Source organism: Cantharellus anzutake (genome assembly GCF_015039405.1).
Source record: "Cantharellus anzutake strain C23 chromosome Unknown EI90scaffold_27, whole genome shotgun sequence".
In the NCBI taxonomy this organism is placed as follows: Eukaryota; Fungi; Basidiomycota; class Agaricomycetes; order Cantharellales; family Hydnaceae; genus Cantharellus; species Cantharellus anzutake.
This window is the reverse complement of record NW_024066977.1, coordinates 93,543-109,198: the sequence shown is the minus strand read 5'-3', so window position 1 is coordinate 109,198 and position 15,656 is coordinate 93,543. Positions and strand designations below refer to the sequence as shown.

General features: G+C 49.9%; 3 protein-coding genes across 3 annotated transcripts; 2 read left to right on the top strand and 1 right to left on the bottom strand.

The window, feature by feature from the left end:
- The first annotated feature begins 986 nt into the window (after positions 1 to 986).
- EI90DRAFT_3060221 (uncharacterized protein) lies at positions 987 to 3,084 on the top strand. Its single transcript, XM_039060477.1, has 17 exons — positions 987 to 1,077; positions 1,191 to 1,283; positions 1,352 to 1,372; positions 1,426 to 1,497; positions 1,549 to 1,576; positions 1,655 to 1,706; positions 1,770 to 1,801; positions 1,859 to 1,883; positions 1,943 to 1,954; positions 2,032 to 2,047; positions 2,111 to 2,183; positions 2,271 to 2,341; positions 2,418 to 2,477; positions 2,537 to 2,564; positions 2,615 to 2,659; positions 2,720 to 2,757; positions 2,834 to 3,084. Exons 1-17 carry the CDS (start codon positions 1,013 to 1,015, stop codon positions 2,946 to 2,948), a joined length of 846 nt encoding a protein of 281 aa, XP_038915400.1. The 5' UTR covers positions 987 to 1,012; the 3' UTR covers positions 2,949 to 3,084.
- On the bottom strand, positions 2,879 to 4,888 carry EI90DRAFT_3289783 (uncharacterized protein; the record flags this gene model as incomplete). The annotated part of the gene is made up of 17 exons (XM_039067188.1): positions 2,879 to 3,154; positions 3,236 to 3,273; positions 3,333 to 3,377; positions 3,436 to 3,463; positions 3,526 to 3,585; positions 3,657 to 3,727; positions 3,782 to 3,854; positions 3,921 to 3,936; positions 3,998 to 4,009; positions 4,064 to 4,088; positions 4,148 to 4,179; positions 4,236 to 4,287; positions 4,351 to 4,378; positions 4,438 to 4,509; positions 4,564 to 4,584; positions 4,652 to 4,744; positions 4,824 to 4,888. The coding sequence occupies 17 exons, from the start codon at positions 4,886 to 4,888 to the stop codon at positions 3,031 to 3,033; spliced, it is 855 nt and encodes a 284-aa protein (XP_038915399.1). The 3' UTR covers positions 2,879 to 3,030.
- A 4,392-nt stretch (positions 4,889 to 9,280) lies between these two features.
- EI90DRAFT_3060211 (uncharacterized protein) lies at positions 9,281 to 9,896 on the top strand (the record flags this gene model as incomplete). Its single annotated transcript, XM_039060476.1, has 1 exon — positions 9,281 to 9,896. A coding segment is annotated over one exon (616 nt), but the record flags the coding sequence as incomplete, so codon positions are not given.
- Positions 9,897 to 15,656: the final 5,760 nt, after the last annotated feature.

The window sequence follows — 15,656 nt, the reverse complement described above, 5'->3', positions numbered from 1 at the left end:
TTGTCCATGGGGAAGATTCCTCCTAGTGCTGTGACTGTCAACAGACTTTGCTCACCTTCTCTGATTTGCCTTATTTCTATGCTTTCCTGTTTCCGTGGCCTGAGTGCGATAGACCGTTAATCCAAGTAGCGCAACTGGATTGCGGGGCAGACCGCCTATACCGCACACACTCCACTGCTTAAATGATGCCTTTTCTGTTTCGCAACTCTCGGTCTACTGTAAAATATTATGCCTTAACGCTTCTGTGGTTCACTGGCTCGCGGAATAGTTGATGGTGGCCCGCACCTATCGAAGTTTGACCTGAACGACTGAACCGTAAATCATGCGCTCCTTTATGGATTCAGGTCTCTAAATCCGTAAAATTGCGAGCAGCACATGCATTGGGGTTGGCAAAATCCCCTCGGCCGCCCGGGCATCAATTTTGATAGGAAGATGAATAGCTGCTCTTTGATGAACTGCATGTCACAGGTCTAATTCAGAACGTCCCCTTTCTGTGTCGTCGGCGATACTTCATACCTTAGGGATCATTCGTGCCAAACCCTTTCAATGATGCATACCCATAATCCGAGATAATTGATCATCTATGAACCGGGTATGAGAAGCAGGTTGCAGAATGCAAAGCATCCTCTTCTTGTCTCATGGTGCTTACTAGGATCAAACCGGTCAAGCAGAATACCGGTCAAGCAGAATTATGCGGACCACACCTATTCAACAAGTCTTGCTGACACGAAATGCTCCTGGGTGGGTGCGCGATTATGATATCTGGTCAACGTCCTCCGTTCCAGCGGATTCATTTTACCATCCTTCCTCCCATCAGCTGAGACGCCCCCCGACACATCAATGAAATCATATGCGTGGGATTTTGTCTCCACCCGGCTGTACAGAGCCCGGTCGCGCTCAATTCATAGCTTCGACTTGCCCACCCAAAAATGAATAGCATATAAGGTGATTTCAAAATTTGGACTTCTCATTCTCCCCCTCCTACACCCGGCCTCGATCTGTTGCCCTTAGAATGGGCATGTCAAAATTCGAGAATCTGTATGGAGGTTTTCTGGTCGGACTAGTGCTTAGCGCGATGTGAGTGGGATCCCTGCCGCGTCGTTGGGTCTATTCCAAGTGTTGTTCCACATATAACCCCCAATTGCTGGGCCTTCGCGGATGGCTTATTTCACTTTCGTGACCTTCAACAGCGTTTTCGGTGTCGTCACTGTTCAGGCCTGGCTCTACTATTGCACATATCCTAAAGACAGTCCTGTTGCTCGATCCTCTGTGGGGTTCTTATGGTAGGCATATGTCAGTATTGGGGTCCACCGCGTTGCTTATGTACACGCTTGCGAATGTTGGATCCTAGGCTCGTACAGGCATTCCAAGTGTGAGCCAGGTCAGGAACAGCTGATATATTCTTCATTCACTTTTTGGCTGTAGAGTGACTGTGGCCTACGTAGTGTACGACGCCGGAATCATGAAGTTTGGTTATCTGCTTGAAGATACCAAATGGTGAGTCCCTGAGTTGCGGAGCAGCCTGAGTTCAAATGATCATCACCACAGGTATCATACCATGTATCCACTGGTTACGGTAGAGTAGCAATTTCTTTCAGGCGGCTACACTCGTGTCGCCCATTCACCAGGACCCGGCATCTCATCTCAGCCACAGACTATATCCTCTGTCACTGTCCAGTTCTACTTCATTCATCGGCTGCGTAAATGTAAGTGGTGCTTCAATTCCATTCCCATGAGTCTGCACCGATATTAGCCGGAACTTACTCCAGTGGGTCAATCGGAATGGGTGCCGCTGCTGTTGGTACATATTACCGTGGGCTGATCTCACTGATGCCGGTGCTGATCACTGAACCTCTAGACTATTATGACCTTGGCGCAATTGGGTAAGTGAAGCTCTTTCGTCCTCAAGCACCAACATTGACTTGGGTGTTTCTCGGAGTAGCGATGGGGCTGGGTATGAACGCTTGTCACTCAATTTAATTGAGCAACAAGTGATATTCCCCTCTTATTTTGTGCGCACCGCCATTCTAGTGATTTGCATCCATATGTACGCCAGCTTCCTCTGCGTAAGTTGTTCCCTATTGAGCTCCTATTTCGCGTTATTGGGCAGGAACATCAACCATGGGATTTATAATCTGATCCCTATCCTAAAGCCATTTCTGATTGCCTGGCTCACGATAGAGGTAGGTGCTCATGTCAAATTTGGCGTGAACTTACCCCAACCAGCCCTTCATGTGTGCCATGTACGGACTGAGGCTAACAATTTTTAGGCCGGCTCCGACGTTATCATTGCATTTTCAATGTGTTATTTCCTTCGGAAGAGCTGTACGGGGTTTCGATCGTGAGTATGATCAAACCTTGCCACTTGCGAAATGGATGCGAGATCACTGAATCAAATTTGATTCTTGGCGAGAAAGGACTGATTCCATAATTCGGGTTTTGATGATCTATGCCATCAACACTGGGATGCTAACTACGTAAAATCCCTTTGATCAATTAACAGATGAAGAGCTGAGCAATGTGTTCCTTATTTTAGCGTGATGGCGATGGCGGTCATGTTCACTGTGAGTTCCTCTTTGACGCCCCACTATATCTAACCTTCTTTGTCTACTAGTACACGTTTTACGGATTGCACTTTGTGAATCTCATTTTCCTACTGGTGCGTCATGTTCCGCGCCATAAACTGAGTTGATACAACTGGTACCAATTCGTGCGACAGCCACTTGGAGGAGTTTACACTGCTTCGTTATTGTCCAAGTAAGGAGCCTGAACGAACTAATTGCACCCGAACCTTATGTGACTCATGAACAATTCCCCTCTTGCGTGTCTTCAGTCTACACTCACGTTCAACGTTGCAGAGGCGACTTCGCACTGTTGAAGAGCATGGTACTTCGATACACCTGTCTCGTCTTCCCCCAAAGGTGCGCGTATATTTCACGCTGGATTGATTGTCTTGGTAATTTCTTTAGACGCGACTGATGTGGGTACCTTCTACTAGATTCGGGAGAAGTTCCCTGATTGTAATCAGGGTCAACTGTGATCTCCCTTGCGATACATTTCTCTCGCCTTGGGAGAAAGGTGGGACAAGTGTATTGGAAAGTCATTTTCTCCTTGATGATGAAGTTCTTTCCAGAGTCTCGAGCGCGAATGTAGACTGAGATAAAGTGGAAGAGAAAAGTGTCCATCAGTTTACCAGCCAGGGATTTCACTTAGGTGATGGTGTTGCGATACATACTTTGCCAGAAGGGATGCAGTATAAACTCCTCCGAGCGGCTAGGACGAACAGTCCATTGTGAGGTCAGATGTCCGTTCCGAATGGAAATATTACCCACCAGTATGAATATCATGTGGACGAAGTGGAGGCCGCAGAGTGCGAACTGCTCAAAGAAAGGCTGTCAGGCTGTTTGTACAGCAAAAAAGATGGATTGGCCATACAACAAACATGACGACCAACGCTAGAATGCTGAGTCACAAATATAGGGGGTTGGCTCATCCTATTTCGCCGAAGAGTCCCAAAAACCGTACCTAGTCAGCAAGCCGGTGTTGATAGCGTATATTGTTAACTTTCGTAACACCGTATCCGTCCTTCAGTGGGGGGGGGGGAGTCATCTGTTCAGGAATTGCTTCCTCAAACAAGCGACAAATCAATTACTTACTGCAGAACTCCCGTGCGGCGCGTCTGGAGGGAGTATGACACGGAGAGGGCAATCACGAGGTCGGCCGCTGCCTGTGCACGAATGTAAGTGAGGGTTTCTTTTAGCCGATGCACAGAGAGACGTGCCTCTAGTGTTAACCAAGAGACCATAAGAGGGCGCATGGAATGGACGATGCTTTCGCCGCCGCGAGTGATATTTCTGTCAGGCAGGATGATTAGAACATATGACCCATGGTAGAAGTCGCTAATTTGAGGAACAACTTGCACTCTAAGACAGATTGCTACAAATAGTGCAGGAGCATTTAGAAGGAAGTTAATTCCACAATTCATGCACCATCATACCAAGTCCGGTCCCTGGGATATGTACACATCAGGCATTCCAAATACACGATCGTTCGTTTCACTCACCAACTTGCCCCAGAGTCAACAGAACCTGTCAATAATGATCACAAGCATTAATGAACATTGTAAGACAGACGGCCGACAACGTACAAGCAGCATTGGTAGCCAGATCGTTCCACTAACTAGCACGCGCCCTCAAGATACTGGACGAGAATAAGGGATCATTGAGACAACTTACATCGATAGAGCCGAAAGACGAAGTAGGATTGGACGACAGTTGAACAAACGACCTGGAGTGGATTATGGTGGATACGTGAGTACACGCCAGACTAGAGTAGACTCATGACCCTTACTGTGAGGATCTGGTAAATTGTACCAGTCCTATCGTAGAATGAAAGTCATAAGTACTGTATTGAGTTTTGGGAGTGGCGCTGGCTTACCATACTGAATATTGCGACAGAATGCCGAAGTGAGTGATGGATTCCTGATACACCGAAAACACCGTGGCTACCCTAGAGATGGGACAGATCATCGAAAGGCATACCCCGATGAGGCCTTTGACTCACACCTGAAACGTCTGTACGAACCTGTAAATGGAATGCACAGTCACCCGACCGTGCACCATCCGTTGTGTAAATCATTTGATTAGCTCACCATAAAAACCCCACCGCAAATTTTAAAATGACATGGTCTCTGGGATACTTTTGGTAATAGAGGAAGGCCTGAATGGTGATTACACCGAGGAGACTAAGGGAGGAAATCACCCGAAATGAATGCAAGGTGATAGAAGAGCAAAGATATCATTAATTCCACTGGTGGCACGTACACAGCGTTGAGCACAAGCCCGGAAAGGAGGCCTCCAAAGAGATTTTCGCGAAGGGACATACCCATCTCGGTAGCTGGCGAGATAGAGATCGCCTGGGAGTAAGGGGTGGAAGTTCTCGGTTCAGGACAGCTACGAAGAGTCGCTTGGTGTTATATACATCCTCATGCAGTTTAATCGGAGAGGGCTGGTTACCCTGACTTCACGGGGCATTGCTCAGCCGTGTTCATTAATCCCTAGCTGGCAGTCGCCACCAACCAGCCTACTAGATTCCTGGCTATTGAAAAGGGGCATCAACTCCACCGGTGAATTCGCTGTAGGCACACTGCGGACGATTCGAAAGAATACTCCAGTTCGGACCCGGGACGATACTAAGGGCCAGTTTGGCTAATTCCTTCATACCAATATCAATGGCAACCCGTTGCCTTTGGGGGTTACTTTGCAAAGAGTTGCACGGGGGCTTCTAACCGCCGGAAACTTCATTGCTTATCTGTTGGACAAACACGAAGTTCAAGAACTAATATAGCTAGTGCTGGCGACTCTGTGTCCAACTATTCTGGTGTATGATTGCGAAGAGTAACTTTTGTAAACAGTGGGAGAGGTAGTAAGACATTCCCCAGATGTTGAAGTCAAGCCGCCGATATTTTTCAGCTGATGGCTACAAACTCGTCGCGTTCCATCACATTGATCTGCCGTCGAGATCGAGTCCATGACAGCGGACGGCAGAGGTTCTGTTCAGAGGGGAGCAGAGCATTATGTCATGCAATGGGGCTTTTTAAAAGTAACTGGATCCATTAAAGTCTGCTCCGTGGGTCGCGGAGCAGAGAAGCCAAAGTCCGGCGTGGCAAATAGAAGAGGGAGAAGGGGATTGTGCAGCTGTACCTGCATTTATTCCGCTATTCGAAGTAATTCGCTACGAAATACAACATCAGAAGCATTCAATAGTCGGAGAACTCGGCCCTTCCCCCCGAACAAACTGAGAGGCCATAGTCAAAGTTCAAAACTACCATCTTCGTTAATTGTCCCGCGTGCTGTTCAACAAGGCGATTCCATCAACGAAGAGGGTCATATATTTTCCATAACCACGAGGAAGGACCTCGGGGAGAATCCTCAATAAAGAGAAGAGCTACCCATAAGTACGGGAAAGGTTGGGAGGCTATTTTTGTTTCAGCGGGTTTGGGGATGGGCCAAATTGCAGCACTCCGTCTGAAGTCTGAAACTAGTTTATGTTGTATTGTTGGATGATGGGATTAATCCTTGTGTTTTAGGGAAGGGCATTTGACCTTATTAGGGAGAATTTCTCCTCACCATCTGTAGTTTTGAATACCCATTTACCAGCTCAAGAAGCTGGTGGCTGAGTCTGATGATCAACTGCAAGCTGATTTCGGCAAGGAGTACTATTGAGAGTGCATAAATAATCCACACGAAAGCATCGTCCACGGCGTAGAAAAGGAACAGGATAAGCGAGATGTCTGAGGTGTGGTTCATCGAAGAGGAGCTATTCTCCTCCCTAATCAAGACTGATTTTCGAATAGCTGAGGGGGGGGGACCGCCTCCGATGCAGAATCAAAAACATGAATTGATGTACGAGTGTGCGATTAACTAGTTCAGCGGTTACTTAGTGTCGGGCTTCAAAAAGTGCCAGGACCACTACGCGCCATTCCGCGAGCGTTGACTGCAGAGGGCGAAATACCATAAGACTGCGAAACAGAAGCGTTGAAGCCATCATTTAGAGACAAGTGTTCGCGGCACAGCTGGTAGATCTGCCTCGCAATGCAGTTTCGTCACCCGACTGATGGTTATTGGAACCATCGCACTTGGGACCAGGGCGGGGAAAGGGGAATAAGATGAGGCCTCAACAAAGGGACAACGGGGCGTGGGAAGAAGATGAGCGAAAAGTCTTGTGCACGCAATCATGGCAGGGCTGGCCCTGCAACATGCATCAGCAAGGCTTACCCTTTCAGTGCTTGCGATAAGCAACTCCATACTCCGGCGCTCCAAAATGATGTACGAAATACGGGGGTAGATAGAAACGAGCCCAAGAATAGAAGGTTATACTAGTTAAAAGCCGTGCGAGCTTCTAGATACCAAGTATTCGCCCAAGTCCAACGTACAACCATACTACAGTACTCCTGCGATATACACCTGCTCTTAGCACCGCAGGAATACAACGGTGCATTGGGCAGCGATATGGTCGTCTGAATGGCTCGGCTGTCTAGCGTTGGCGTTGCCTGGACGGTTGACGACGCCACTTGCAGAGGATAATTGGTGTTTTTCACTCTACGGGTTTTTCCGAATCCGTCCGCCCGATCGGAGTTTGCACAGGCCAACTTGATCGACCGAGCGTAAGCGCTAAGTGTTCGTCACGCCGGGACCTACCTAGCACTCGTGGAGGATCCCAACTCTCCATCGTCATCGCCCAGTTAAGGCCTTACATCACCGGAGCTAACTCGAAGGGACTTGCAAATTGCAGGCATTCTCAGCTACTATATGGCTTAGCAGACGACCAGTGCGGCGTTGCGCCATTCTCTTAGGTGCCTCCTGTTCTCCATGTTTTGTCCTCTTCGAGTTTGAGCTGATGAGGAGGCAAGAACCGGAACGATGACGGAGGGGGGACCCATTGGATCAACTACTTACCGTGCATATATATATTCAGCAGGGAGAGAGTTTTTTTGGTATCATATTCAGTCCGCGATATTGGCGTGTTGGACACGAAGTTGCACGGCGGTCATGATCTAACTGGATTGACAAAAAAAACTCGACCATTAAATAAGTGTTCATCAAAAAGTGAGTATGTATATCTGCCTCCCCCCCCCACTCCCACCAGCAGTCGTGAGCAAGTACTACCCAGGTCCACGCTGAGGTCGAACTCGCTGCTTGATACAGCGACTCTACACACACACACACATCACTTGCTTCGGCCTCATCTTCGCCCAGTTGTTATGAACGTTAAAAACCCTCAATGGAAACAGTTGAGATAGCTCACTAATTAATTGAGAAGGCTGTTGTCACTCAACGCTATTACATCGTCGTGCTCGTTCCAGCTGCAATGCACAGAAGTTGATTATGATCACACCAAGCCACTAGATCGAGTTCCCCGGAAAGGCGACGCAACCGTGCCACGCCTCATTTGGTGTGAAGTGTGGATGTCGTGCCCCCCCCAAGCGACTAAACGCTTGATTATCCACGATAGAGCCCAAAATCGGGGTGGGATGCTACGCGTTCGTCAGGCTCCGCGAACTCGATCGTATATATATACATGTTGTATAGAGTCACTGTACCCCAGCTAGATTCGTGGAGCTCCTTTTTGAGTCCACTTGTCCTCTTTGCATCGTGATCCCGAATACGCACGAAATGGGCGGCTATTAGCCCCCTACGTGTTATTTGCGCGGCGGCGCCGAGGAGTCGCCCAAGCTTCCGGCGGCCTGGGCATTCTGTGCATGCCCAATGCACTATTGTGCAAGCGCCGCGGAACTACATATATGACGTACTTGTGACTTACCATAAAAGACGCTGTTTGCGAATTGCTTCGGCGTAGTCCTTCATGCCATCATCAGTGTGCAAGTTCCAGGCCAGAAGAAAAGGCCCGACTCGGAGCCCGTGGCGTTTCCCGACCATCATGACCGAGTTCCGTCCTTATATAATTTTCTTTCTCAGTACCAGTGTCCGACGCGATTGGCAATTGGATGAGGATCATTCATGCAGAGCTGGAAGCTAAATCTAAGCCTTCGAAGAGCGCGCAGTGTGATGAATAATTAATATTGGAGTGATTGAAGCTCTGAAAGTCATGCATGGGCCATGGAGCCATCATATTATATGTAGAGCTGCGTGGTCATTAATATCAAAACGGCGTCTGTGCCTGTTAATTATTAAGGGGAGGGGGTGGCTTTATTGATAGTTGTTTACGACGAAAGTGCCAGACACACAAATTGTGTTAGATTAAATAAATGCAACATATAAAACAACTACATACATGGCACGGTCACGTGACACCATCTCGAAAAGAGAGGGAAAACGTCTAGTGAGATCGAAAAACAACAATACCACCCCCCATTCCCCCCAAACCGCTTCCCCTTCCCACGCACGATCTCCTAACCATGGATGATCAAGAAAAGTTTGACACAGGAGGGAAAGCAGGGCTCCAAAAGCCAGCTAACCCTGCTAACTTGAGACAGTCTAGCACGAAGCGAGATATGTACAACACGAACTCGAGCACGCCGCTCCAGCCGCACCAATTGCCACGTCGTGGTACCAAAACTACAGCAAGAGGACAAACAGGCTCAGCCAACAGTAGCCCCTGGGACGAAGCGGCAGCGACTAGTACCCCAGAAATGGAACTACTCCGCGACAAATTCGCTGAACACCCTTATCCGATTGCGCCAGTCTCCGATCAACTAGATGTTACCAGCATCCCGATGTCATGGCCCAGCACCCCAGACATGGAACGACACGCTGTACCAATGGAAGACAGCACACACACCACAGATCCTCAACACTCCTCAGAAGCCGAACACCAAGAATGGTCCGACTCGGAGAACGAAGAGATGTGGATGGAAGACCCGACCCCTGAGGATGAGGAACACGACAGGAACTGGAAGCTTTTGGAAGAAGCGTCCACGAGTATGAATGAGGTTACGGAGAGACTATCACTTGTCGGCCTTGCAGGCCTGTGGGAACAACTCCTCCCAACATACTCCCATTGGTTCGCAGGACTGCCCAAAGCCACATACAAAAGCCATGGTGAGAAGATGGTGGGAAAAGACCTAGAAAGCCGTCTGGTGGAGGCAGAAGCTAATGTCTCCAACCTCGCTTCAACTAACGCTTACCTATCCAATCGCTTGAAATCCTTAGAATCCAAGGTGTCCACGGCCCAAACCCAACCTCTGCCAGAGAGGGACCCGGATACCGTAGCGAAACCAATGGTGGCCCCGACCGAGTCTTGGGTGAGCGTAGCAGCAAAGAATCCACCGAAACCGCAACCCAGACAGGCAACAGCAAAGAAACAGACAGTGAAACCGCCAGACCAAGCCCACGAAACAGCCACACAGGGAACGGAACACAAACAGATGGCAGACCCCCACTGCCTAATCACCCGCATCAACCCTCCCCTGAAACCAGACCAACGCCCAAATGGCATCGAGATCTGTAAGAAGATCAATGACATGCTAGAGAAAAAGAATCTCCCGCACTACCTCAGGGTGATGGCAGTGGGATACTCGGTAGCAGGGAACATCAAGGTTACTGTCATATCCATCCCCGGCCATCGACTTCCGGTCTCTCCGATCCCTCCGTTCTAACTCTGCTCCCCCCTCACCAACCTCGGAGCCCCCGTATTCCGCAAACCTCTCGGTACCCCTCGATGGTCACCACCCCCTCATTTCAATTTATTACCTACACCTCCCTAAGTACGGAGCCCTGAAGACTTCCGGACAGCTCCGACGTCCGCTAGCGCACTCCTGCCTCCGCTGGGCAATACACTCGCCTGCCCTGCAGAGCCCACCTTCGGGCCTATCCCTCCTTTCCGTTTCTGGGTTAACGCCTGCCTTTCCGCTAACCCCGCGAACCGACTCGTCGGTAATATTCAGTCGGCTAATGTCTTAACCCCGTTAGCTCCGCTCCGTTCGGCTCCGCCAATTGCGGAACCGTCTCCGCTGTAACCATATATATACACCACTTGTACATAGGTTACGCCCCAGCAGATAAATCAACTAGAGTTACCCCCCCTAGGTTCTAAGTGCCAGTCAGTAAGTTAGGGCACGGATGTGTCACTAGGCACAGCGCTCTTGGCAGAAGTCGCTGAGGCCAAAGCCCTCCGTTACGGAGACATTCCTTTGTCTCAAGTCTGGTCTCTGACAGTTACGACGGCCCCAACCTGCAAGGCGTCCGACCTACAGGACTACGGGAACGACATTGCGGCCACCATCACAGACAACGAGGTTCTCTCAACCCTACCAGACATGGAACACTACCGCGTGAAAATCAATAAAATACCCACCCACTGCGGCAATGACCCACTCCCGATCAACATGATCCATGAAGAGCTAATGATGTATTGCCCACCTTACAGGGAACTGAAGCAGTGGTGCCCACCCAAATGGCTGGGCTCAGATGCCACCATTTACGCTAAGAATTTTGCATCCATTGTACTGGACTTGACTAACAAAAAAGACAGAGATACACTCTTCCAACTCAGGACAGTGTACTTATTTAACTACAGATGCACCATTACACCGTATGAAGATCGTGCTCAAGTCTTCGCATGCAGCAAATGCGGCATGTACTCCCACCGCATGGCCAACTGCGCACAGCCACGGTGCTTAAAGTGCGGGGCAAAGGACCACAACACTGATGACCACCAAGCAGATGTGCAACCTCGCTGCATAAATTGCAAAGAGGCACATGTAAGCACCTTCAAAGAATGTAAGATCAGGAGAAACAAAATGGGCCTCAAACCCATCCCGAAGAAGACCGCGCAGCCACCTAGCAACCCCCAGCCACAAACTGCACAGCCGAAGGCTGGCAACAAAAAGAGAAACAAAGGCAAAGGGAAGGAAGAGGCAACCAATCAATCAGAGGTAGCAAGCATAGACATTGGCCTATCGGGCGATGATGTAAGCCGCATCCTAGAACAGAACCGGTCTCCGGAAGCCCAAAGGGCATCCACTGCTAAGCTTGTCCACACACGGTCAAAGACAAAAATTGTCAAACAGACCAATCAACCCAACCTGTCAACCGCGGAAAGCGGGGAAAAAATGGACATTGAAATGACAAGCCCTCACCTCACCTCCCCCAATGAAGTGCACACCCAAAATAGCAGCCCAACTCTCGATATGCAGCTTGAACATGAATCGGTCCAATGCGGCGACACAAGCGGCAATGCATATCATTTCCAAACGAAAGAACCCAAAGCCAGACATATTACTCATACAAGAACCGTGGTGGGAGAAGATCAACAGCACATACGCATCAGCCACCCTAAAGGGGTGGCAAGCAATCCTCCCCAAACTACCTATCGCTGAAGGCAAACGACCAAGATGCATGGCCTACACCTGCCAGAATGCACAAATAGAGCTGACACTAAGGAACGACTTAGCATCAGATCTAGACTTCATGATCTTGGAAGTCAAAAGAGAAGGAGCGGTACACGCCGATCAGACTAATTAATATCTATAATCAGAAACCCCTCACCGACCCCCAAAGCAGGGAATACACAGCGGACAGACTGGTTAACACCAGGCTGGATGTGGATGTCCCAACGGTCATAACAGGCGACTGGAACATGCGACATCCAACCTGGGATGATCAGGTCGAAGCCCCGTGCAACCGCACAACAGAGACCCTAGAATGGCTCGAAGGGAAAACATTTTCCATCTGTAACGAACCCTTCATCCCAACCCGGGAGGACAACATGGGACACTCATCAGTTATTGACTTAACCTTTGCCAATGCAGCAGCACTCGGAGCAGGCGTCCTAACGGGACACCACGTAGATATGGAAATCGGCAGTCTGTCGGACCACCATGCCCTCTCCTTCCAGCTAGGCTCCCCCAGGGAAGAAGTAGACAACCTGTGTGAGGAAAAACTCAACTGGAAACATGCGTCGGAGGACAAATTTACAGAGGCCCTGAAAGTGACCATTGAAAACAACAAACCGGCCCACGACAATTTGGTGTACGAACTCCTCAATGAACGCCGCATTACAGCTACTTCAGAAGAACTCGACAAAGCAACAGAAACCTTGCACAGGTACCTAGAAAAAGCAGCAAACGACTCAGTTCCAGTGAGACGGCCAAGTAAAGCAGCGAAACCATGGTGGACAGAAGACCTTTCAAAAGCATATCGGGAACTCCGCAAAGCCAAGGAAATGCTGAAAGACTGGACCAGAGATTTGCACCGACCCTCAACATTCCTGGCAGGCCACGTAAAAGACCTCAAGAGGGAGGTCCTCATGCGCATCAGAAAGGCCAAACGGGAATACTTCCGCAACATCATGGAAAAGGCAAACCCACACAACCTCTGGGACATAAGGAAGTGGACCAAATGCCACAGGACTTATATATCGCCACCTATAAAGCGCAGTGACAACCTAGAGCCAGCCATTAGCCATATAGACAAGTGCCAAACCTTACGGGAGAACCTCCTCCCAGAACTCCCGAGACTCGCCAACTCTCCGCCAATTTCTCTAGACCCATGCAACGATGACATAGAATATGTCAGCGTGACGAAACGTGAAGTCCGAGATGCCATTTTCACAGCCGCTCAACTGAATGCCCCAGGGATTTCCGGACTTACGGGGCGTGCTTGGCAGTGGGCATGGAAGACCCTTGGGGACGAGATATTCCACCTCCTCAGGCTATGTGCAGACTCAGGCTACCACCTGAAATTATGGCGCACATCCATCGCAGTGGCCTTGCAGAAACCAAACAGGGACTACTCCCTCCCCAGATCATATCGATTGATTCAACTACTAGAAGTCTCGGGGAAAGCTCTTGAACGGATCCAAGCCCGTAGGCTAGCTTACTTGGCAGCAAGACACCGCCTATTCCCCAGCACGCAGTATGGTGGAATTCCCAGCAAGTCAGCCCAAGATGCCCTCCTTACCATCGTGCACAACATCGAGGCAGCATGGAACCACAAGAGGGTAGTCTCCATGCTCACCTTTGACATCACCGGCTTTTTCGACAATATCCCCCACTCTCACCTAATTAGCATGCTAAGAGCCTACCACATCCCGCTCCCCACAGTAAAATGGGTCCTCAGTTTCCTCAAGGACAGAGAAGCGGCAATCTGCCTAGATGGAAAATGAGATCAACTAAGGCCCATTTTCACTGGCGTCCCACAAGGCTCATGTGTCTCTCCTATTCTGGCAGCATACTTCACGTCCCCGCTGGCGAAAGCTGTGGAAGGAGTCCAAACCAGGATTGCACAGAACACAGAGCTAAGCACGAAATTTAACAACGGCCTGATTTCCCCCATGCCCCTCACTCTCTATGTAGACGACGGATCCATATCAGCATCAGCGGCATCCAGAGAAGAATCCACTGAAGTCATTAAGGCCGCTTTCCAGATAGTCCACGAGTGGCTCAGGGAAAGAGGCCTGAAGACCGATCCAGTTAAAAACGAACTCATGCACTTCACCCAAACCAGAACAGGCAGAAACGCCGGGCCCGGCCCATCCATCACCATCCCCTCACACATAAACGACGCCGATAAAACAGTCAACCCATCCAGCCTGATGAGATATCTAGGCATATGGTTCGACCCGCAACTCAAGTTCACGGAGCACATCAAGAGGATCACCTCCAAAGCGGCATCCGCGGCCCAAGCCCTTCGTATGCTGGGCAACTCAGAGAGAGGTCTCCACCAGACCCATGTCCAGCGCCTCTACCTGGGAGCGATACTGCCTATCGCACTTTACGGTCTACCAATATATTGGCGCAAAAAATCTAAAATGATCATTAAACATCTTTCTATACTACAGAACAGATGCTTGCGCATGATTACAGGAGCATTTCGTACAACCAACACACAGGCAATGGAAATCGAAGCATCGATCCCACCTATCGACTTACTCCCCGAATACCGACTAAAGATGGAGGCAACACACCTGGCCCGACTCCCAGATGACCACCCAGTCACCAACCGCCTCTACCCGTGGCAGAGAAGATTAACAACACCATTCACCGTACCACCACTACCGGTATTCAACCCCCACAGAAGATATCGAATAGACCCAAGGGACACCTTTTCAACGTGCATCACTCGCATCGCGGACCATATAATCCACGGCACAGAGAGGATCCGCCCACACAGCGAAGCCCCATGGCATATCTCGGAATTCGATATCGAAGACCGTATCCAGATTTACCTACCAGAGAACGTCGCAGGCGAATCCGCCAAAGAGACATGGACAGACGACCACCTGGAATTCATGACGGAACACGAGGACAACCCAGATTTCCTCTTCGTGTACTCCGACGGATCCAAGTTCACAGAAGAAGGGCAGAGATACACGGGATTTGGAGTAGTGGGCTACTCAGCAGGAGAAACAGTATTCGAGAGGAATGGTTCTATGGGCGGCTACGTAGAAGCCTTCGACACAGAAATGATGGCGCTGAGGACAGCGGCGGAAGAGACACGTCGCTTCATCGAAAACGACCTGAACACCCACAAGCCGTCAAACATAGTATTTTACTCAGACAACACGAGCGCGATCGGCCGCATCTTCCAAGGGAAACCCGGAAAAGCCCAAGAGCACACCCGGACCTTTAGGAAGACAGTGTGCAGGCTCTTGGACGACAGAGACGACCTCAAGGTCGCGATAAGCTGGTGCCCCGGCCACAGTGGTATCAAGGGCAACGAACGCGCAGACGAGCTGGCCAAAGAGGGAGCTCGCCTCAGCCCGGACAGACCCCGCTACCACTCATTATCCTTTGTAGAAAGCTTGCATAAACAGGAGATGGAAGAAGATTGGAAGGAACGCTGGGCAAGCACGCCCACCCCGATCCGATCAGGATTCCACACAGCAAACCAGATCCCCCCATCGATCAAACCCACCACCAGGTTCAAATCGCTGGACCGAAAAACCTTCAGCAGGCTGGTCCAGTTCCGCACCGGCCACGCACACCTGGGCGAATACTACCACCGGTTCGGTATTCACACAGAGAGTAGAGAGTGCACATGTGGAGCAGCTAACCAGACGAGAGAGCACATCCTTCAGGTATGCCCACAGTTTAAGAAACATAGACACGTACTGGGCCGGGGCCGTCAGAACAGGTTTTCGACCCTCATGGGGAAGCCCAAAGGCATTCTTAGACTAGCAGACTTCATCAAGAA